Source organism: Alosa pseudoharengus, unplaced genomic scaffold, assembly GCF_046254945.1.
Source record: "Alosa pseudoharengus isolate Yale_2024_CS ecotype anadromous, Long Island Sound unplaced genomic scaffold, YU_APseudo_1.1 YU_APseudo_1.1_scf_20, whole genome shotgun sequence".
Lineage (NCBI taxonomy): Eukaryota > Metazoa > Chordata > Actinopteri > Clupeiformes > Clupeidae > Alosa > Alosa pseudoharengus.
Window position 1 is genome coordinate 4,999,515 of NW_027468664.1, and position 23,261 is coordinate 5,022,775.

The 23,261-nt window shown below is 43.1% G+C and overlaps 1 protein-coding gene across 1 annotated transcript; it reads left to right on the forward strand.

Annotated features, from left to right (window-relative positions):
* The first annotated feature begins 97 nt into the window (after nt 1-97).
* On the forward strand, nt 98-21,153 carry cerk (ceramide kinase). The gene is made up of 13 exons (XM_076296297.1): nt 98-518; nt 6,900-7,037; nt 7,265-7,387; nt 8,696-8,821; nt 11,218-11,284; nt 11,603-11,748; nt 13,590-13,664; nt 13,932-14,084; nt 14,194-14,299; nt 14,489-14,586; nt 15,808-16,013; nt 16,940-17,163; nt 18,624-21,153. Exons 1-13 carry the CDS (start codon nt 368-370, stop codon nt 18,709-18,711), a joined length of 1,701 nt encoding a protein of 566 aa, XP_076152412.1. The 5' UTR covers nt 98-367; the 3' UTR covers nt 18,712-21,153.
* The last annotated feature ends 2,108 nt before the right edge of the window (nt 21,154-23,261 follow it).

Sequence of the window (23,261 nt, forward strand, 5' to 3'; positions counted from 1 at the left end):
CAGATACAAAGTGGACATGGTTATTCCACAGGTTATTCAATTATCGATGGAATTGTTATTGTAGGCAATTCAATAAGGAGTTTTGACAGGTTTGCTCCTCCCATATGATTACGCAATGACGTCACGTCTGAAACCCTCTTCGCCTGCTTTTGCTCCGAGAAAACCGCTAGAACTACGTGGTTAATCAAAAACGCCACGCGTGAGACGAGCAAAAAAGGTTAATATCGAATGTAGATCCGGTGTACAGTGAACACGGTGATTGATTTCACAGACATGCATCTCATCACTTCACAAATGGGGGAATGTAGATAACAAGCGTTCTCTCCATCCTATGCCATTTGCTGGGACTCGATAAAGTAGCTAGCTAATGGAAAAGCCACCAAGACTACTGTTATCGCGGCTATGGCTGCAAAACAGGGTATACGATGTCACTTTAAACAGCGTTGTTTTCGCGTGGAAGGAGACAGAACCTAACAAAAAACGTCCACCTGGAAGCAACTGGAACACCTGCAAAGCTGGTAAGCTAATGGTTGGTCAAATATGCATTGCATACCTAACAATTCCTTTGTTATGTGCGATGAGAAAGGAGTTGAGGCAGCGAGTGAAATAAGCAAGCTAATGCTTTGATAACATTGCAGTGAATATCGTTGTCCAAAGAAACATGTCACAACATACATGATGATAAATAAAGTCAAGATAATCTAATAATAATAATACTTTTTTCACGTATTAGCCAATGATCGGTGTAGAATTTGTGAAAGTAGACAGCTGTCAGATAAGTCCAGATGGTAGCCTATAAGTTACCACTTGCTGTTTTTCCCCCTTTTACAATGTAAAATATCAAATTCACATTAAAGATACGTATGTTGAATAACGAATGCATAACTAACTATCTGCATCATGCTCAAGATGAACAATTCTTCATTTAGTCTGAGTAACGTTATTTCTCAGAGAACAAAACCATTTATGCATGACATTTATTTATTTGGAAGGCATGACTTTATCGGGCAATTTAAGTCATGCTTGCGGTCACCAGCAGTTCATTTTGGAGTGTCCTTGTCTCTCGAAGGCCTCTGGCTCACTAGCTCTAGTTTCTCCTGAGATAGTAGCTTCTCACCACAAAGCTAGGCTAGGCATTGCCAACAATAATTATGCTGCTTTGTAGGCCTACTTTGCTTTGTTAAGTCCATCTGAAATATGTTGTACAGGTATATTCCATACTTAATTTGCCTGTGTAAGAACCATTATTATTGTTATACTGTTATTGTGATACTGATGGGCTACTGGGGGACACTTCACATTGAAGCTCTCATGGACTGTCACACCTATGGTGTGACCCTTCAGCCAACTCCACTATCCAATATTGACGTTTTGTGACTTGTCCTTTGTATAGTTTTCCATAACTCACTAGTTCCTCAACAGTCAGACAAGAGAAAGATTAGCAGGGCACCTGATGCCAGTTGAACGAGATTCTGGAAGAGAAGCGTCTTTATCTCACTATGCATTTTGGCAGTAAAATTGACAGCAGTAGTAGCTTTCTCTTCAGATCCACCAGACTTTAGTTGTGAAGTTGTAATGGACAGATAAGACTCTTAAAGACACACAACATCAACCCAGGGCTAATAGCCTGGCTAGTTGACTTTAACCTCCAGACCCAAAGGGTTAAAGTTAATGGTGTTTTATCTGACAATCTTTTATCTTCTACTGTCTCCCCCCAATGATGTTCCTCTCCCCTCTCCTTTTTGTTTTATACACACATTCATGCCATACATGATATGGTGGAAGTCAGGTTTTTACTTTTGCAGACAACTCTGTCATTGTATAGTGAAGGATTTTAATGATGGGCTCTCCCTTTTAAACATAAATGTCTCCGAGGCACAATAATTGTTAGCAAGCTATGTTTTGAATTACACATTGATGCTGTTTGTGCCAAAGCCCATCAGCGCATACTTTTATCGTAAACTGAGGAATTTTAACATTGACTCCACTTTTATGAGAATGTTTTATTCCTGCTTTATTGAGTCTGTTTTAACTTTCTGTTTTATCTTCTGGTTTGGTTCTCTGTCCATAAAAAAAAATGTCAGGACATGTGGCATGATTGCAGGCATCAACTTCCCCTCTCTCTCCCACATGCACTGCAATGATAAGGCCCAGTCCATTGCAGCTGACCCTAGCCACCCTTGTCCTGCTACTTTCCTCAGGCCGTAGGTACTCCATGCCCAGATGCTGGCCCAATAGAGTCAGAAACTCTTTTATCCCGACTTCCATTTCCATTTTAAACAATTTGCTAGGACTGTTTTAAATGTGTTTATGTATGTATTATTGTGTTTTAGACATAAGGACAAAACACATAACAATACAGTAAAACATGAAATACCCACACATGCTTCAGAATTAGTAGCACCTATGCAATCTCAGAAAGCATTGAAAAACAAAGAGGTACAGTACGTTCAACTTTTAAACAATCAGTTGTCCCAAAAACGCTACTAAGTAATCTAGGCCCTACACTGAAGAGAGAAATGGCAATGCCATGGGTTGTTGACACTTACAGTAGATTGTCGTCACTGCACATTTGTATGAGGTTGGGATTGGGTTCAGATCATAATATTTGTTTTATGTGTATGATTGGACATTACATTGGTAACCCAGTGAGCATGGTATGCCAGACTGAAATCAGACATTCTGACTACAAGAGTGATGTGTTTAATTACCACTCAAATTTTAACTGGTCAGCCCGTCAAGCCTGTTGCACAACTAGCCAAGGTCAGTTAAGAGAAAATACCAGCTGGTGTTTTCCAGGCCTCATACAAACAAATGAGTTGCTGAGCTGGCATAGGGCATAGGGAAGCTTGGATATAAATCTGTTGCCCCTGGTTCGTGCTAGACAGTAATAGGACTGCAATCACCATTTTTATCCCGTTTAAACCTTGACCCCATTAATCATTGCAAAGTGGGCTGAGAGGTATTATAAAAAATCACAAATAGTTAGTACTTCAGTAGCATAATAGTTAGTACTAGTACGCTTTCTTCAGAGACTCTTGTTGAATCAACCCAAGTACATGTTACTTTGGCTTTATGAACAGTGTAAGATAATGTTGTAAAATAAATGTGTGAACTATGAGACCTTGACCTTTTATATGTTCCTGAAATACAATGCTACCTTTTAAAGATTTAGAGGTTTGCCCAAGGGCTAGTTGATTGGGGTAGGGTTTCCTTCCTTCTCTGAAAACCTTACTTTTGGTTAGTAATAGAAAATGTAAGCAATCTCTAAGGTTTGGCCATCGGAGAGTAAAACTTACAGTGCTGTCATCCATTCAGTAGAACTTTATTATTACATACTTTTTTTTATTGTTCACTAGTCATGACGAAATGTTTACGCCACTCTGTTTGCTCTCTGTTCCAGACTGTTTCTGGAAGTGTCCGTGGCTCCTTTAAGACCTGCTTTGTGGTAGCCACAGCCAGGTGGTTTCCTGTCAATGTTGACGGCTTAGCGCAGTGTGTACTCAAACCATCTGTTATGTAGCCGGTCTCCTCTGTTTTACAAAAGACTCTCTGTGGCAGTAGACATAAGAATGGGAGAGACAAGTGAACAGGATATGACCTGTCCTTTATTCATCTCTGGTGATTGAGTGCTTGGGGTGGAAGGAAAGAAGAGACTGAACAAACACTGTTTACAGAGAGAGAATCTAACCTATTCTGCAAGCGTGCTGCATAAGGTGACACATGCTCCTCCCAACTGGACTTGTGTTCGTGCTTGCTGTTTCCTGGTGATGTGTACCTGGAAAGCCAGGGTTTGTATTTCTTGTCATGCTCCCAGCACAACCTCACGCTGTGGGTACATTGATTATGCGTTGGGCTATGCTCAAGTTTTAAGTTTGGATATCCCTGACCAAATATTAATCTATTCCTTATGCTGTGATGGCATGCTCTATGAACTTTTTCAAACTTTGTCACAATCTTTTTCACTCAATGAAACACCAAAAGCATGTCTCCAGTCTTATTTAGAGGACATAACCAGGAATCCTGATATTCAACATGCCTTTGGACTGAAGGAGATGTTTAACTTGTTGGGAGGCTTATTTGTAGCAAAGCTCAAATTCGCTTTGGCTAATCAAAGTGATTTTGATTCAGATATTATCATACAAGTCTGTAAGACTGCCAAAGTAATTTATATTATCACCCAAGTACCTGATATTTGATACCATTGCCTTAGTGTTGTTTTGATGTCATTATTCACTCATTTTAGTTGTCATGTCCCATGCCATCTTTGCAGGGAACATTCAAGAACCTGGATCTGAGGAAATTGGCTATACTGTATGTGTCGTATGTACAGGATTAGACCTAGGATTTGCCAAGGATTTAGGTCTAGATTAAGAGGGCCTGGTTGTGTTTTGTAATAAGTTACTCTAGTATCTTATTATCTTAAAAGGACACCTCTACGGTTGTTCATTATCTCCATCTAGGTAAACATTTACTCCATGCCTGACCTAGAGACACCCGCTGGGATGGGATTTGACTGGGATGCATTGGAATGTCAGTCATTGTTCTGTGGCATTTCCTCTGACCTCATAAAGTGCTGTTGTGTATTATGTTTTTTCTTTTAGTGGAAGTCTCCATTATGCTCATTTCCCCAACACCACAGACTTCAAATAAACCCTACACTGTACATTTACCAATAATTTAAGATTCAAGTTCATGTGAGTTGTCCGATACAATATTGTGAATTCCTGGCTCCACCAAACATGCTCAGTCAGGGAACTATTGACTCACCACCGTGTATCTTTCCAGCAACAGAAAAATTAGGCTTACTGCACCTCCCACTATCTGCCAGAGCAAAATGTCTAAATATAGAATAAGCAGTTTAAGGATTTTGGAAAGAAGACGTTTGGCTGTTAGTTGATTTATTAACATATTATTAAAAAGTATTTTGAAAGTCCCGCGCTAAAAAAAAAGCTAAGATGTCTTGTATGGCATTGTCTTAGTTTCATTTATCATTGCATAACCTCGGGCATCACCTCAAAGTCACAGTGTACTGAAATATCTGCTATTTAATGGGTGTTCCTTCTTGTTGATAAGGTAATAGTTTCCAGCATGCCTGATAAAGCAGTTCCAAATCCCTCACATACTCTGTGGTTGCTGTTACCTAAGAGATTGAAACATTGATGTGAACAAAGCAACTAGTCGGTTAAGATTCTTGTTTCTCAGTTTCACAGAGAACAACTTACGGTTAATTAAAGATCCTACTTTGCTATTTTTGTTTCAATAGCAACAGAATGAAGGAATAGCCATTTTGATGTCTCAACCCTTAAGCACTAGCCCTGGTCCAGCCTCTCTTTGAAAACCCCTTTTTGCTTCATGTGGCACTAGTGACTCACTGTTGCAAAAACAGGCCAAAGCAAGGCTGCGGTCACATGCTTCAGCATACACTGGCAGGGCTGCTGTTTTGAATTGCTACAATTCCATTTCAGTGGCAGTTAATGACAGTTCAAGTTTGTTAATTTTCACAGAGGAGAAATGAAATGCTCCATGTTTTGAGCTTGAATCCATTTTCAGAATGGCAGATTGAGTGTATGAACGCACATGGCTTATGAAGCATGGCTATCTGTAGTTAATTTAAAAAAAGTAACTTCAGTAGTAGGCCCATCAGCAAGCTCAAAAGCTTGATGGCTGAACATCAATAAAGTTTAGTATAGTTCATTTTAAGGTGCAGTCCATGCTTCTAATTGCATACACTTTTTGTCAAATTCAGCAAATTACCTCCCGGTGTCCTCTGGCTGTCTGTACTTGTGCTGTAAATAGGAAACAAAGTGGCTCAGACCCAGCCAGCCCTAAACAGTTCCACTCTATATCTATACCTCCACTCCCAACTTGCTCGCAACCTGCTTAAGGACCACGGAAGGGAGAGATGTAATTTGATTAGCCGTTGAGGGAAAATATCAACGTCCTTTTGCAAAACCAAAATGAAATTGTGGACTGCATCTTCAGCAGAAAGTTTACCCCATTTCAAGTGCAGTCAGGGTTTATCATGGTTTTGCATCGCTTTACAGCACCATATTGTACTTTGTGCTTATTGACTGTTGAACACATCTGCAGTTTGAACACATCTGCAGTTTGAAAGCTCAGATAGCTTTGGGTTTTGATGATGGATAGATCACTTTATTGATCCCCAAATGGAAATTGCAGTGTGGCAGCAGCAGCAATTCACATAGGCCTGAATCACAAAACACACATAACTTGCACAAAACTGACAACTAGGTAGGTGAAAAAAACACCAAAAGAGGACATTTTGGCTCGTTGCTAGGCATCCTGTCCTAGTTGGCAGCCTAGTGCAGCGTGCACCCTGGCCATCTGCTCTGCAGTCAGTCTCGTATGTTCTACACTAGACACTCTGGCAGTGAGAATGGTGGCCAAAACTGAATATGCTGACAAATGATCTGGCTTTTCTTTTATTCTGCTCTGCTATTTACAGTGGTGGTAGAATAGCACACAGGAAGCGGTTGAACAAGCGCAGTGCATGTGGTGGAAACCTGTACTGTAATGTTGTAAACATGTTATATAACACATGAGAAAAGCATGCTCCCCTCCCCCCCAGCTACTGTGTCTATGATACAGTAGATGCTGCATTTTTCTGGGGATGAAGGCTATGCATGTAGGGCCTGGGTTTACATTCTCCCCCCATGCTGCAGTACTGCCTCACTCTGCCAGACTGCCTTGTGTTAGGTTGAAGACATTGACTGTTGAATGGAATTTTTTTCATAGTGAGCCAAGTAGTCCATTTAAAAGACTTATATCACCCCTGCAAGGTCACACAGACAGAATTTGGCCATCTTGAGTTTAGTCTTATTTCACATTTAGAGTCATGGCTGGAGGCCATTAACATTTGCTGCTGTCTCTCTCAGCTGGCAGCCACAGTGTTCCTGTGTGCGAGATCGTAACTGTCCAGGAGACAGCCGAGGAGGGTCAGAAGAAGAATGTTGGGAAATGGCACAGAGTTCCCCGGAGCCCCGAGGAGTCCTATCAGCCGCCGGCATTTACAGGTATGCCAAAGATGCCTGTCTCATGAGGGCCAAGCCAGTGAACATTTGATCTGTTCTGTCCACAAAGACAGATGGTGATCAAGGTGATCTCTCACCTAGTTTCTTAAGTTGGTCCTCCTCACTCATCTTCTCCCATTCCTTTATTTCTTTCCACTGTCTATCTCTGATTCTCCCCCCATTTCTTTCTAATTGTCATTCTTTTTTTTGCTTTGTCTGTCTGTCTTCAGTATTCTATGTGGACAGAAGCAGGCTGCACCGCTGGCGATGCAGAAGTGTCACTTTCCATTGTCCAGACTGGGGACTCTGTCAGCAGTGGATCCAGACCATAGAGGAGCAGCTCTTTCTCTTGAGTATGTCTTCTCTGCTTTTCCGTAATGTCAGATCATCCTGATTCATCTGTCTCCATTGTCTCTCTGAATATCATTGTTACAGTTTGCGCTCATGTGAATAGTGTAAGCTAAAACAAATCTACACCAAGATGAAATGAAATATTCAATACAATGAAAGAAATGCATAATACACAGTGTCTCAAATGATCTTGTCATTATATTACTTGAGTATTGCAGTAGACTCCATTCAGTACATATGTTGACCAGATCCTTGGTTTCTCTACTGAAATGGGTATTCCACTCATTTGCCATTAACTTAACATTGGTGAGAACTGTGTCCTTACTTTTGTGCGCTTAAGGCTATGGGGATGCATGTAGCATGTAGAATAACTCATGGCATAGGACTATTTCTCTGATAACACTTTTGTCACTTTTGTATCGGTTGCCATAGTGGAGTAGTAACGTTTTTCCAGAAGGTTACGTTCACTATATTCATGGCTGGAGTTAATGTCATGAAGTATAGGCTTTTCACTGCTGTAATACTCTACCATCCCAGTCTAGTGGGGACACATTTGGCAAGGTGAGGCTTAAATGTCAGGTTTCTAAAGATAACTCAATGTTGAATTCCCACCAAATCCTTAATCCATAGCCTATAAAAAGATTGACTTGATCCACTTGAAGCGCTGAAAGAGAAAAGACATTATGTCCACAAGACGAGACGTGCAATTGTTTATCTACCGGTAATTAAAACCGCTTTCTTTTCTGAAGTAGGTAGAAAGGGAGTATTGCAGAGTTCAGTTGTGATGATATATTATCATGACATGCCGCCATACTCTTCTATCTGTTTCTAGAATATGTTTATGTCTTTGGGCATGAAGCAAAGGCATAAGATTACATTAGAAAATTAAATTTAAAACTGTTAAGGAGTTGCCATATATGAAAGGTAGAGTTCTGCTTACAGGGTGTCATGTATGAGTAAATGGGTTCATTTAAATCTTATGTTGGCACGGTGTCGTGTGGCTGATATGATATAATTCTGTGCTCTATACTGTGTGCAATTGCTAGTCTAGTCTCTGTCATTTGGCATTTTTGCCATTGTGTTGGAAAATAATGACAGACTTAGTCTAGAATCCTATCTTGTTTTTGCACATGCGCTCCCTCCTCTATTCATCAATTGGAGAAACTCAGTCGGCCATGTTTTTCAGGGAGAGATGACACAAAGTTTGTTGGTTAATGAAAGCGTCATGAGGGTGCTGTCAGACCAAAAAATGCTGCTGTCAAACAAATTGTCTCGCATGTAATGACCGTGTTTCTGTCCTCACTGTGCAGCCTACAGACCGAAGCGCTTGCTGGTGTACATCAATCCCTTTGGAGGAAAACAACAAGGGAAGCGGATTTACGACCAGAAAGTCGCCCCAATCTTTTCCCGTGCCTCAATTTTCACTGATGTGATTGGTGAGCTCCTGTTATTCGCCTGCATTAACATTTAAATAAAAAATGAGGTTTTATCACCTGCAAATAGATCTTTGTTGGCAAATGGCCTTGCCTTCCAAACACCCTCGAGAATATGATCTTATTTTAAAGCTCTAGCCGTCAGTCAGCCTCAGTAATGGAAGTTTCGATGGTTGATAAGGATTGAATTCCCAACACATTAGATTTTTGGCTGTGGTTTCTTGAAAGCCATAGATGGTTCTGGACACTAGCATCATGCAATCTTGGGGAATTGGACATTTTACATTTTGCATATTTTCTCTCCCATTTTTATTTCTGATGATTTTTTGCTGCACATCAAATGAACTAAGCATATTCACCAAATGGAGGGCTTCACTCCCTATATAACTGTTTAAATGAGATGGAATCTGACTCCACCAGTTTATCTATACCAGCTGCCTATCATCTGATGGAGTAGGGGCATTTCTGTGAAGAAAAAAAGAAAAATGACCACATCACCATAGCATTTCCAGTTATCTTCACAGAGGTTCATACATAGATTCATGCATATTAAGGTATGCACATACATTGAAGGTTACGTACAAAGGAAAATTGGCTGACACTTAATTTGGCAGTAGAATTTAACTGCCATGTTTTCGCACAGTACTGCAGTACTTCAATAAGAAGACACAAAGCATAGCTTGCAGAAAGGTAGCCTGAAAACTCATACTGTACATATTACACACATAACATACATTTAATTTCCTTAAATAACTCTGGCATTATTCAGAAGTAAAAATATTCTTCATATGTCAGAACACGGTATTCTTATTGCATTTGGGATTTGCTTTTTGTGTAATGCCGAATGAACTCAGAACTTTTTATCCTCAAATTGAAGACAGATAAACTTACAGTAGACATTGAACATCACCTGGAGCCAATAACCTAGTCCTGACTTGTACAAACTTAATTCGGCCTACACAAGTCATGTTACTATGACAACTACTTTCCTTGACATCTCACCTGGCTGGAATGTGGACATGCAGATGTGACTGGTCTTATCAAAATAGAAATCTTGTAACGCTACATGCTGTAGAAGGCTGAACAGCTCATGGGATTATGTAATGTGCAGCCACCACCCCCACCGCCCTTTGAGTAGGCCTACCTTCTAAAACCCCACCACCCTTTGAGTAGGCTTACCTTCTAAAACCCCACCACCCTTTGAGTAGGCCTACCTTCTAAAACCCCACCACCCTTTGAGTAGGCCTACCTTCTAAAACTCCACCACCCTGCGAGTACCCATTAAAACTAGTTAAGATGTCAAATCTTAAGTGAGCTAGTTATGATAGAAGAGTCATAGCTGTGAAAGAGGCAGCATACTAAGTAGAAGCTAAGGGATAATGGACGACACGGTGGTCTGTTCACAGAAGTTAATGCACTGTCGAGGTTGTAAAACAGCCCCGACGCGAAGCGGAGGGCCGTTTAAACCTCGTAGTGCATTCATTTCAGACCACCGTGGAGTCCATTATCCCGCTTATTCCACTGTTGCCACTTGCGTTGTGTTCATTTCCTGTTACAATTTAAACGTTTTAATCGCTAAAACTGTCTTGTTTGTAGAACTAATTTCTTCCGACACATACAACTAATTTCTCAAATTGCAGGACAAACTGCCGTTACTAGTTCTAAATGGATGGTTGCTACGGCCAAAGGCCAGTCGTTAGTTCTATCTCTCCCGTTGTCAAGCGGGCGTATCCCAAGATTCTGATGAATTTTAGCTTTGAAACATTGCTATTTTACTTAGCCTGCTGCAATCCATCTAGCTAAAAGCCACCTCCGTCATATGCTACAATGTTATTATGTTCTGAACGTCTGCATTTTACAGCTCGGATGCAACGTGACAGTTCATTTAAACTTCACAAGGAGTTCGGCGAATTAATATACAAGTGTGATACGGCCAAAAAAATGGATCTACTTCATAGGTGTGCAGATAACATACGGTTAATGGTCGTTCTAAATTACGTAGGACAATGGGAAATTCAACCAAGCAGTGTATACGTTAGAGCACCAGCTCAGCTTCCTGCAGGACATTTAGTTTAGAGTGACTCCAGAGACAGGACTAAAAGAGGAAAGACACAGAAATGTACAAGCAAATATAGAAGAGATGTGGAAAGTGGCTAATAATGTGGCTATGAGTCATGGGCTGTGAATGTCACTGGCACAACACACATGGAAGTCTGCATAGTGGAGAGGGTTCTGCATTTCTCACCACAGTGAAGACATTCTTCCCTTTTTGTACATCGTAATGCACTGTGGGCACATTGTGTAGACACAATAGACAAAGGAATGCCATGGTTTTAATTCAGATCTCATGCCATATTTTATATGCATACTAAACTGTCTTCTATCATTTGTTTCCATAGTTACAGAGCGAGCTAATCATGCAAGGGACCACTTGAAAACAGATGCTGATCTTAAGAAATATGACGGGTATGTTCTGGCTCCTTTTTGCGATATCTCTACACTCCTGTGGGATCTTAATTTGCAGAGGGAGATTGTTTTCCCTTATTTGACAGACTAAATTTCCATTTCAATGCATATCAATACACCAACTCAATATTTATTGCTAATTCCTGCAAGGATAGTGCGGCTGAATACTAATTGAGTTTTGATGAGAAAATACTTGGATGCAACATAAAAATGAATTACAGGTCACACACACACGTCTCAGAGCTAGCTCCATTTATTAGGCTGCAGGTCCTGTCCAGTCAAACAGTAAACTAATCAAAATTATCTGATTCTCCACAGTGTTGTTTGTGTTGGCGGTGACGGCATGTTCAGTGAGATTGTTCATGGCCTGATATCAAGGACGCAGTGCGACTCAGGCGTGGATCAGAATTGTCCAGAAGAGACTCTTGTCCCCTGTGACATTCGGATTGGTATCATTCCCGCAGGTGAGTCCAAGCCACTTACCTGCAACCCAAACACAGCAGGACATGATGAGAGAAATTCTGACCCCCCCCCATCATACATCAGAGTTTTCCCCCCCCTGTGGCTAAGCTACAGCAGGGATCTAGGAGCGCAACAGGCCTGAGAGCCTTCCTGAATCCATCACTCAAAATTCCATTACAGGCCACATGTTGTGTGGCATTTTCTAAATCATCATAAATTCCACTGCTATGACATAAATGACCCAACTGGACCCAACAGTAGCATGCTGGAGAATGATCACAGGAGATTAGTCTGGTGCCTTGCAGTGGGGGGAAAGGCGCCCTGTCAACAACCGAATCATCTCTCTTCACAGGTTGAAAAAAAACAAATAGATCTTGCGTCTCTTGTCAGGGCAGATGAGTTGACTTAAATACTGAATTTAGCAGACGGATAGCAGCTTCTCTAGTGCTCTTAGAAAGCTTGCCTGTGTGTGTACAAGGCATGAGGCTTCCATTTTAGTGTGTGTGTGCGTGTGTGTGCGTGTGCGTGTGTGTGCGTGTGTGTGTGTATGTGTGTGTGTGTGTGCGTGCGTGCGTGTGCGTGTGCATGTGTATTAGTATCTGTCAACAAACTGACAACGTTAGGCTAGATTCGTCCCAGTTGATCATTACATGATTCTGTATCAATATGTTCAATGGAAATGTTTTAAAAGCTGTACTAAATGTGTCCGTCTCACTCAACATTGCAGGAAGTACTGAAAGTCCTTGCAAACAGCACCTCTGACAGATTACACCACACATTTATCACCATATCACATTATGCGATATAATAGTTTACAAATTAATATGACAAGCTGGATACCTGATTGGATTGTTAAAACCTCCGCTGTTATCAAAGGCCTTATCATAAAGGCTAATTCTGTCCATTCACGGTCTCTTATCTCATCTCAGATGTGAGGTAAACTCACATATTTCCTCGGTTTTCTTTTTTTTTGACGGTGTTCTCTCATAATTCATACACACAAAACTTTTCAAAAAGATCTTGATAGATATGACTTAGTTTGCGTCAGTTGCAAATTTAAATTCAAACTTGAACAGTTTAAAATGCTGTTCAACACAGTTGTGTGCTGCGTGACCTGTGGTAGCCTGCAGTAACTTCCTCCTTTGTTTGGTTTGTGTGTGTGTTTGGGGAACCGTGTGGCTATGCTCCACTGCACATCATCGTTCTCACAGCTCCATCTCTATTCTCATCTCAGGCTTCTTCAAAAAAACAAACTCCCAACTGAAAACATTTTTAAAAACATTTGGCAAAAAATAAACAATCTTATTGCCATTCTTTTTCATTTGGTAAATACTAGGGAATTCAATGCCCCATCTTAAAAACGCTGGTGGTTTTCATGTAATCCTCATAATGGAAAGTTGTGTTGTATATGCACCAGTTTCTACTTGCTATTATTTGTTCACCTCTTTTCTGGAAAGGAAGCCATTTGAGTGAGAGGCATTAGATTAGCATCCCAAGCTCAGGGGAGAGGAACTCATCTAAAACTCATCTCACATCTGTAAGAGGCAGAGCTGCACTCAGACGCTGGGCTTTGTCATGGCTCTGTGAGTCAGCGCCAAATGGAATCTGTTTTTCTTTATTCAAAAATGCATAGCGCTGTACACATTACGTTTGAGTTACTCAGTAATTTGGCTTCTTTGTGTATGTGTCTATTTTTTAGTAAAGCCAACTCTAGAGACTGTCCAGATTTTTTAATTGTTATCATAACTAACCATGCCCCCCTGTGATTCTTCAGCTTTGACCTTAAATGAGAGATTTTAATGTTCTGCCTAGGCACTGACCTGTGAAATGTGTTTCAAACCAGGCTCAACCGACTGTATCTGCTATGCAACAGTGGGCGCTAATGACCCTGTGACTTCTGCCTTGCACATCATCGTGGGTGAGTAGACATCTGGACACCTGAGGCATAGCCCTCACACCGTGGGAAGGGTTGCTCAGTGGGCCGCTCTGAGTAGAACCTGCTATACGTTATGCTTGGTTAAAACCGCATGTGTGGATGTATGACTAACCAGTCCAGTGGCGCTCACTTAATGTTGTAATTGTCATAGGTACACACTTTGTCCTTTTATGATTGACATCAACTGGTGGAGACACTGTTCAGACAAAAGGGCTGGTTGGGAGCTAATGCTATTGCTTACGTCTGCAGGAGACTCCCAGCCTATAGATGTCTGTTCGGTTCACCACAACAACACATTCCTCAGATACTCGGTCTCTCTGCTGGGGTATGGTTTCTATGGAGATCTGCTGATAGACAGCGAGAGGAAGCGCTGGATGGGTCCGACTAGATATGACATCTCAGGTAAAGCAGCGGCGGCAGCAGCAGCAGCAGCACAAGAGCAGGGGAACGGAGCACTCTTCCCAGCCTCCTGGAGCTAGGACATTGACATGTTTTTGGATCTCTGTTGTAGGTGCCAAGACATTTCTGTCACATCACTACTATGAGGGAACAGTGTCTTTCCTACCAGTCACAGACAATGTGGGATCTCCAAGAGACAAGTTTAGATGCCGATCGGGGTAAATATGTTATTATTTATTTGGCCATGGTGTTGGTGACTCATACCTCGCTGGCATTGAGAGACCGTATTTATTTCATCTGTGTCCAGCCCACTGACAGCCGGTGGCTATTACTGTGCATATTTTAGAGGTGAACTGTGTTCAATACTGTTGCTAACATTAGACCCCTATCGCATCACACGCTTACAGATGCCACGTCTGCCAGCACAGCGGACACATTCCTTTGGAGGAGAAGCAGATATGTGAGCAAGAGGAGGAGGAGGGGGAGGACAGTGTGTCAGAGATTGGTGAGGAACCAGAGTCTGCTCTGCCTGTTACACACTGATCACGTCACAGTTCCCCACTGGGGACGTTCTCTGGTCCACCCACACACACACACACACACACACACACACACACACACACACACACACACACAGAGAGAGAGAATCTAGAGAGGACTGGGTGAATAAAACAGCTGCATCATCCTCCTCAACCAGTGCCACGGGGTATTCCCTAACACGCTGTCTGCAGATAAGGCACATTTTCCACTCACAAGCGTGGTGTCGCCATCTGTCCGAGCCGCTGTCGCCCCATTCATGAACACGAGGCCAAACAGCGAGAGCAACCCAGCCAGTGATTCACACAGCCAGGGCCTCGGCCCACCGGGCCTACTGCAGACCAACACAGCACATTATCATCCCCTCCCAGCACCCTCTAGTCTACACAACACACAGCATCCCTTGAAATGAGAAAGGGAGTGTGGGGGGGGGAGTTGTCGCATGAGTGCAGCTTCCATTTGTTTATTTTCAAAGCCACAGATAAGTGGTGTTTACAGAGAAGCGCAGAGTCCTTGCCGGCCCTAATTGGCATCCACACATGTTAATTTTCCCGGGCACACTCTCTTGGCTGCCTGGAGCTGTGATCCTCTGGGGAGAGAGGGGAGTAAGGCGAGGCAAGCGCCCTCTTAATCAGGGAAATAGGGGCTCTGCCATACTTGGCTGCATTTCTGCCTCTGTCACTCTGACTAGTGTTAGTGTTCAAATCTCCAACAACTGTTAAGGCAATGGGGCAAAGCTTTGTCACTTTGTGCAAATGAGAGACCCCCCCCCACCGCCACCACACCACCACCACCACCAAATGTAAATGTGTCAATTGAAGGCAGGAAGCCATTGTTGAGTTTGTGAACATTCCTCCAATTTGTACGTTTCAGTGTTTGATCAGTAGCTTCCAATTAAACTGTGTTTGCCTTTTTCTTTTCCTGAAGCCATCTAAAATTGATGAGTTTCCTTCATGAGTTTGTTTTATGATTCTGGAAGAACATGAAACCTTCTGATAATTATCCATTGTCCAACTTTCATTTAATGCTACTCGTGGAGGATCATTTACAAAGGGGCCTGTTTCTAATTTCATCTTGACATGAGCACAGTTACCTGGTGCTTAAGCTTTCAATCATTAAGATTTGTAAAGGCTGATTGGAAGATATCAGACACGGCTGTCTGAGTTGATAATTTTTTGTTCCGTGTTAGGACATAAGGATGTCTGGAGAGTCATTCGGGGGAAGTTCTTGGCCATCAACGCTGTGAGTATGAGCTGTGCTTGTCCAAGAAGCCCCAAAGGCTTGTCACCAGCTGCACACCTGTCCGATGGCACCACTGACCTCATCCTCGTCCACAAATGTTCCCGCGTGAACTTCCTACGCCACCTGCTACGCCACACCAACAAAAAAGACCAGGTACGTGCTTCAAATGTGAATTAACAGAGCTCTTGTGTTGTATAACGGCTCAAACCTTTAGTTTCAAATCAATATATCCAATATAAGTCAAGTTTGTTTAAGTAGAGATCTTTAAGCATTAGTTCAATCCAGTGAGATCCCAAACCATCTCTGTGGAATGGCATATATGTTTGGATGTATGTTAGTAAGTGACTAATGAGCTCTAAAATCAGTTTGACAGAAATGTGGGGTGCCTCTCTGGTCCAGAGGAAAGAAACAGTTGATGTGTTTAGATCAGGGAAATGTTCCCGGCACTCTCAGAGCTCAGGGTAAGGGAGACGCGTCTCTAGGGCTGCATGTGCCAGAGATGACTCAAGCCTATCTCACAGATCAAAGGGGGAACTGCTGCCTGCTGTGCTTGCTAAACCAATGGCTGACTCTGCTTTTTTTCCCCCTTTTCTTTTTATTAATTAGGGTTCACCTCAGTTCAGGCACACTGCCTAGTCACTTATCGTAAATAAAATAATAGCCTCACAGGTATATAGGCATCAAGGAAGTACGGAAGAAAGGCTCACAACTTAAGGGAAGTGCAGGAGACGCCAAAAGGCTTCAAAGGGCTTTGCAGCTTTTTTCTACCATATACATATTTGAACACAAATAGCAAGGCATGGGCATTAAATATATTCATTGTTTGTCCAAAGGCCTCATAAGCAAACATCTGGCATGAAAACAAAAGGCGGATTCATAAAGTGAGCGTGATTGGGAATAAATTGCTCTCACTCTCAAAAGAGATGAGCGCCGTGGCGTAGAACGGAGTGGTGAAGGGTAATACCCAGAGGCTTCTCTGCAACCATGACTGAGCTGTGCTGCACCCCGAGTCTTCTCACTTCCTCTTTCTCCTCTCCGCTCCTCTCCCTCGCTCCCTCCCTCCCTCCCTCCCTCCATAGTTTGATCACTCTTTTGTGGAGGTTCACCGCGTGCGACGGTTCCGCTTCATGCCCAAGCACCAGGAGGTGGATTCGGGGGTGGACTCGGAGCCGGACCTGCGGGAGCGAGGGAAGGGCCTGTTCGGCCAGATCTGCCGCGACCATCCGGCTTGCGACTGCGCCCCTGCCCACAGCACCTGGAGCTGCGACGGCGAGACTCTGCCTCACACTGCCATTCAAGTCAGGTAAGCAGAAGCAGTGGAGGGGGCCATGGCTGACTGCACTGTGCACTAGGCCAGAGCTGAGCCCCTTTCTTCAGAGGTGGAGAACTACTCGAAAAGCTCCTGTGTGTGTGTGTGTGTGGGGGGGGGGGGGGCGCTGTTAACAAGTACATGATCTCCAATATGCTCAGCTGTAGGCTTGTTGAGGTAAACAATGAAATTACAAGCTAACACAATAGCCTTTTTCCTGCCAAGCTATTGAACACCACGAGTGACCACAATAAAAAGGCAATATCATGCGGTTACATCACCAACTCTACTTCAAAAAATCATTTGGGATCATATGAGTACTTATTGGTAGTGATTGGAATTATAGGGTTGTGATTAGATGAGATGTTTTGGAACATGTTTGTCTAAGTAATAAATAGCTTAACTGCAATGATTAGCAAAGTCCTAGTAACTTATTTGTGATTTTCCTTTGGTTATGCTTATGGTATCTAATTACTGCTATGTTTTGGCTTTCTTTCATTATTTCTGGCTGAAGGAGTGAAAAACATACTCTTAGGCCATCACTATCCAATTGTAGACTTGCAGATCATAGTAATTGAAAGTCTGCCACTACCAAACAACACACAGGGATACACTTATCTCAGGCAAGGCCACCCCACCTCTGTAATTAAAACCTATATCAGTCAGATGTTAGTTCAGGAAGACATGATCTGGCAACTTATCTCACATTTAGTATTAAGTGTTCAAAGGGCAGGGCACAGGGCAGCTATAAACCTTCTTTTATAGCAGTGTAGCTTGGTGCTGGTATGAACCTATTGATGTTTTGACTATCTCCACCGCCCTCGGTAGCCCAGACACTGCCCAGTGAGATGTGGGCCTCAGCCAAAACAGTACAAAGAGCATTCTATATTCTGTGAGGCTGGTGTGAACACAGCTGTGGTTATCAGTGGAACATCTTTATGTAGCATGATGGCTCTCCTGAATGCATCATTTAGTTTCTGCTTCATTGTGCTTTTTCAATGATGCATGGCCGTGTAATGTCCCTAATTAAATAGCCTACCCTCCGTTAAAAGCTCTACTCCCTTTTAATTAAAATGGAACTCATTTATTGCATTTTCCTCTCCAGTAATTGTTCTTCAAGTGACTCAGCAAATGAACTGTTGAGATAATTGATGACGATACTGTTGCCAAAAAAAGAAAATAATAAATGAAGCCCTGCTTTCAATATTAAACACATTGAAGGATTTGATGGAATTACTGGAAAATAAACCACCTGAGTAAATGTTAATATCCTCACACTATTAACTTGGGTAATGAGTCAATGGCCCTTTATTCAATATTGTTATATTGAACTGCATCGTTAAAAGAACAATGCGCACAGAAAAAGCTTTTGGAGTGGAAGGCCAAGTGGTTACCATGGAAATTGGGTTGATTCTGTTTCCGCTGGACGCTGATGTCCTACCTCTTTTTTCCAGCGCGCACCGTCAACTGATCAAGCTGTTCGCCAGAGGGATCGAGGAGCAGCCCGTCTTCGAGGACTCCACCGGCGCGTGCTCCGCGTAGACTTGCTGACCACACGCACCTCCGACATGCTGGACCATTACGGAATCTCTGAACATGGCACACTGTTACACAGCTGACCTATAGCAGCAGAAGACCATTTCTCCTCAGCCTCAGATAGCTAAGGTCATGTAGCATCACTCTTAATGCCTCCTCACAGTCTGGCATGCTGTCCTTGACAGTAATCTTGCAGCTAGTCTATTTGGACATCATTTCCATTGATAAAGGCACCATTGTGGCGTGTCTGTGGCACGGCCTGTGAGACAAAGAGTGCACTGTAGACTTCCACCGAGAAATCGGCTCCAGCTTCAGTAGAAGTGCATTTGAAAACAAGGTTTCTTTGCTCAGTGGTTTCCCCTTGTGTTTCACCTGTGGTGTGAGATGCACTGCTTCTTCTAGAAGTCGTTATTATTAGACATTAGACACATGCTCCCTGCGGAGTTTGTCTTCCTTTAACCGTGCAGTCAAGCTGGCCTTGATGTGTAGCATTGTCACCCAAAGTTTATTTTTTCCCCCTCCCTCCCTATCACTTAGGAAAGTGAAAATGACAAATCAAAACAAAAAAAAAGTAAAAACAGACACTTTCAAGGTTTGTTTTGTATGATTTTTGCCCCAGTATTTTGTCTGTTTGACTTGAATGATACAAGGTTACTCTAAGATGAAAGTTACTGCCTCTATGCCAAACATAACTTCCATTCTATTATGCCTGCCTGGGTTATGTAGCTCCTAGTATTTAAATTGAAGTAGACGTGTGTAGAGATGCATTATTTGGCTTTTAAGTTATTATGCTGTAGTTTCGTTCACTGACAATGGTGTGACCCAAAATAAAGCACCTGGGTCCATTTTTTTAGACTTGTTTTTAGCTAATCTCAGAACGGCATGATTTTATTGCAGGAGCAGGTGAAAAGTGATTCACTGTATTTGTCAGCAGTACTTCTTGTCTTACGGACCATCAGCATTCGAGTTGGCTTCAAATTCAGACAGGTAGATTAGTGCTCCACTAAATTGAGTAGATCTGCAAACCCCAGTGCTGTACTGTAGACTCCGGCCTGTCTGGCTGGCTCCTGAGGAGCGTGAGATGAAAGCGTGGCGTGTCTGTGGCTTAATGATGCTGCGTGGCACGGCTCCAGGAGCACGGAGAGAGCTGCCTCCAGCTTCAAACGGCTACTCTGTGTCCTCGCCACTCTTCATCTCTTGCTGTCTAATTTCTGTAATTATTGAAGAGCCCAGAAAACCTGAGGGTTATTCTCCAGGGTGTCGCTGGGGGGTTCCTGTAGTGCGTTTTGTTCCTTCACCAGTCATTGTTTGTGCTGTAATTTAAGTCTGTTTTGTTCCTTGACTCTCAGGAGACTTAAAGTAATCTGTGATTGATGTGAAGTGGAATTGCCTCCTCCGTGCTATACCATGTTGATATATTTCTGCATTTCAGAAGACTGAACATTCCATTGAATAGGGCTTGTGATTTGAGGCGGTTTATGGCTCTCAAGGTGGCACTGTTAGTGAAATATCTATGCACCCAAGCACTGCTCCATGGTCTCATGACGGCATGCTCCAGAGAGATAATGTGGACTCTATCCCCTCAATCATGAAGCTCTGACAGGTAGATGTCTGCCCATGTTTGGGGAACACATGTAAATCACCTTCCCACCAACCTGGCTCAGCCGTTAGCCCTGACACTCCCAGCGCGAGTGCAGAGTGTATGATAACATTGGCATCGGGCGATCAGCTGTCAGCAGACTGCCTTATTTGTTGGAGGGCCTTGGCGGCGACGCGTGTAGCGCCGTGGCTTTGACGAGCCTGATCACAACGACACGCTAGGCAGCCATCTGACAGCTGCTTCTCTTGGCAGCCTCGAATCCCCCTCGATTTTTCCCCGACGCAACTCGCGCACAAATTGTTTATCCTAGTCGCCGCGAAAATCTCTCGCAGCACAAAACCACTCGAGCGTGCCGTGCCGGAGTCACGGACGCACTGTGCGTACAAAATCCCAAATCCATCCGAGCGGCATGTGTGCGCACTGGCTTCTCCGTCGTAATGCAGTCTCCGTGTACAGCAGGTGGCTCGACACTCATTTATGCCACAGAGATGCAGACTGTGGTCAGGCACTTTGTAGCACATTATGGCCATTGTCATTCGTCTCTGCCCCCTGCGGTGCTGGAGATTGGGTGCGGTGTCCACTCAGCACTGTGGGTAATGTGGCAGTGGTGCTCCGCAGCAAGGTCACCCTCACACAGAGAGCCTCCTGGAAGGGGCTGAGGTAGTCGGGAACTAATGAAGGATTAGTCATGACTGAAAACAAACAACAAAAACATTTCATTATGAAGGTGTTGAGATGGCACAAAATGTAATGTATGGAACCTATTAAGTTGAAGTGAAGTGTGATTGTACAATTAAAAACAAAATGCTGAATAAAAACGGACCTAGAACCAGCCATCATGTCAAGTATATGTGTGTGGTGATTTCTCTTTATTTTCATTGTTTATTCATTTCTTCTCCCCGAATGTGTTTTCCCCTCTCTGCTGCCACAACAGGCAGCATTAGACTGGACTGTGGAGAACAAACAGCCTCACACTGGCGTTCGGGTCAATGGATTGTTCATCTGCCCATCTATCTCCATGCAGCATTCAGCTGTTGACAGCCATTCAGTGCTTATCTGTGCTGAGGCCATACTTTCTGAGCTCAGACTTGATTAACTTTGAGATGACTGACAAGGTGAGAGGCGGAATGGCCAGAATCAGGTGACACAGCCGCCACAGCCACAGATCTGAGGATGGGTTCTCCAGAAGTTATTTCAAAGTCCCCTCAACTGATCTGGGGTCAGATTTGCACAGTCCATACATAAAGAAGATTCAGACTAATGGGACGAAATGAGTTTGGATGAGGGCTTCTGCACTGACAGATTTAATGAATGGCGTTCACATAAATGTTCGGTACACAGTGAAAATGATGTGTGCAGAAGGCTGCAGTACTGAACCCCTGTGGCTAGAGCTGTAGTCAAGGAGGGCTTTCAGCGAATGAGCTCCATAAAGTGATGAGAGTTGGCAGGCTAAGACATTTATCCGAGGAAAGATAATAATCTCAGGGGTTCTCCCAGTGCAACGCGTAACGCCTTAGGCATAGCGACACATCAAGAATCCAATGAGCCTCTGATATCAGACAGCCAACTAATGTCGGTCCACTATGCTTTCAAACGCCTCTCCACCAGTGGCCCATCAATTTCATACTTCTCTCCCCAATCGAAACGCAACGAGACACCTGAGAACATCCACAGGTGTATATAAAAGCGCTTTTACTGATGTAACTAGTCTGAAACGGCCAAGGGAGTGTTTCTCTCGTTCTTTCAAATGGTCCCTTGTAGTCTCCGCTCTCATGGTGTCCCTTTAGGTATGAGTAAGCACAAGGGAGTGGGGGGGGGGCTGAGGGGGAGCCTGTCTCTTCTCACAAAGGTTTACAGGGTATGTTATTATAAATATGCTACATGAAACCAATACATGTTTCCCTGTTATCTTTAAGAGCCTTCAATAATGTGGAATGCTCTGGAAAGCCCATTCTGCTGACAAATACGCTTAGCTGGGGAATGGAGGGATGAGACGCCACACAGTCTAATGGGCTTATTACATAAAAATGTCTGCAGGGGAGAAATAAATTCTCCCCTTACCCCTCTCCTGCCCCCAGTGCGATGGAGAGATATTTTGCCCGGGCTCATCCTCCATCTCGCTCACTGTTTTGATATGGGCCATACATTACGCCGCTATCTGGAGCAGCATGGCAATGAAGCCGGGTAATTTTCCGATCTCCCGTCCGCAGAGTAAATTCCATTTCCTCCCTCTTGCTCTCGCCTCGGCACGTCTTCATTGATTTATTCTGTGGCTCGCGGGTTGCATCCCACCGAGACCCACTGTCTCATTCTCAAGCCCTTCTCCTGAGACATTAGAGAGACAAAACAAACAAACAAACAGCTGTCTCCATCTCTCCAATAACAGTTTGGAGACAACCCATTGCAAGTGTGATTACACCTGCGTTTTTACCCACACAATAAGCCACTTCGAATGAGTTTTCAGGATTCCCAAGATGCTCTCTGTCTACCTAGAACTCTTGCAGCTATGCAGGATGTCTAGTGCATTCTAATGGGCAAGGAGCATTAGATCTGAATGGATTGGTGGGATTAACCAGGAGACAGGTGACTAAAAAGACCTGACTGAAAAGTGTCATCTGATACCTGAAGGGTGAGCACACAAACACACACTCTCACTTCAAAACAAGATTGAAAATTGTCTTTGTCTGTGAAGGGTTGTACAATACACCCTGCATATTGATAAGTTTGTTTTCACACATTAAGATCTGCCATGTCAATCAAAGGATCAAACTGTTTGCATACTACTACTGATGAAAACAAATGAAACCTTCAAAACATAAAAAGCGACTCAGAGCAGACTTTATATTTGATAGGGAATGATGTGGTTAGTCGTCTTCAAAAATGTAGTGGGAAATTATTGTAAACAAAGCTTTGTTTATTTGCTTTTACATAGTGGAGCTTTAATAATGATGTGAAA

Excerpts from the sequence above, each read along its gene's own strand:
- cerk (XM_076296297.1), top strand. The coding sequence starts at position 368 with ATGGAAAAGCCACCAAGACTACTGTTATCGCGGCTATGGCTGCAAAAC. Across the intron at positions 14,085-14,193 it reads GACTAGATATGACATCTCAG|GTGCCAAGACATTTCTGTCA; the intron begins GTAAAGCAGCGG and ends TCTCTGTTGTAG. Across the intron at positions 17,164-18,623 it reads CACACTGCCATTCAAGTCAG|CGCGCACCGTCAACTGATCA; the intron begins GTAAGCAGAAGC and ends TCTTTTTTCCAG.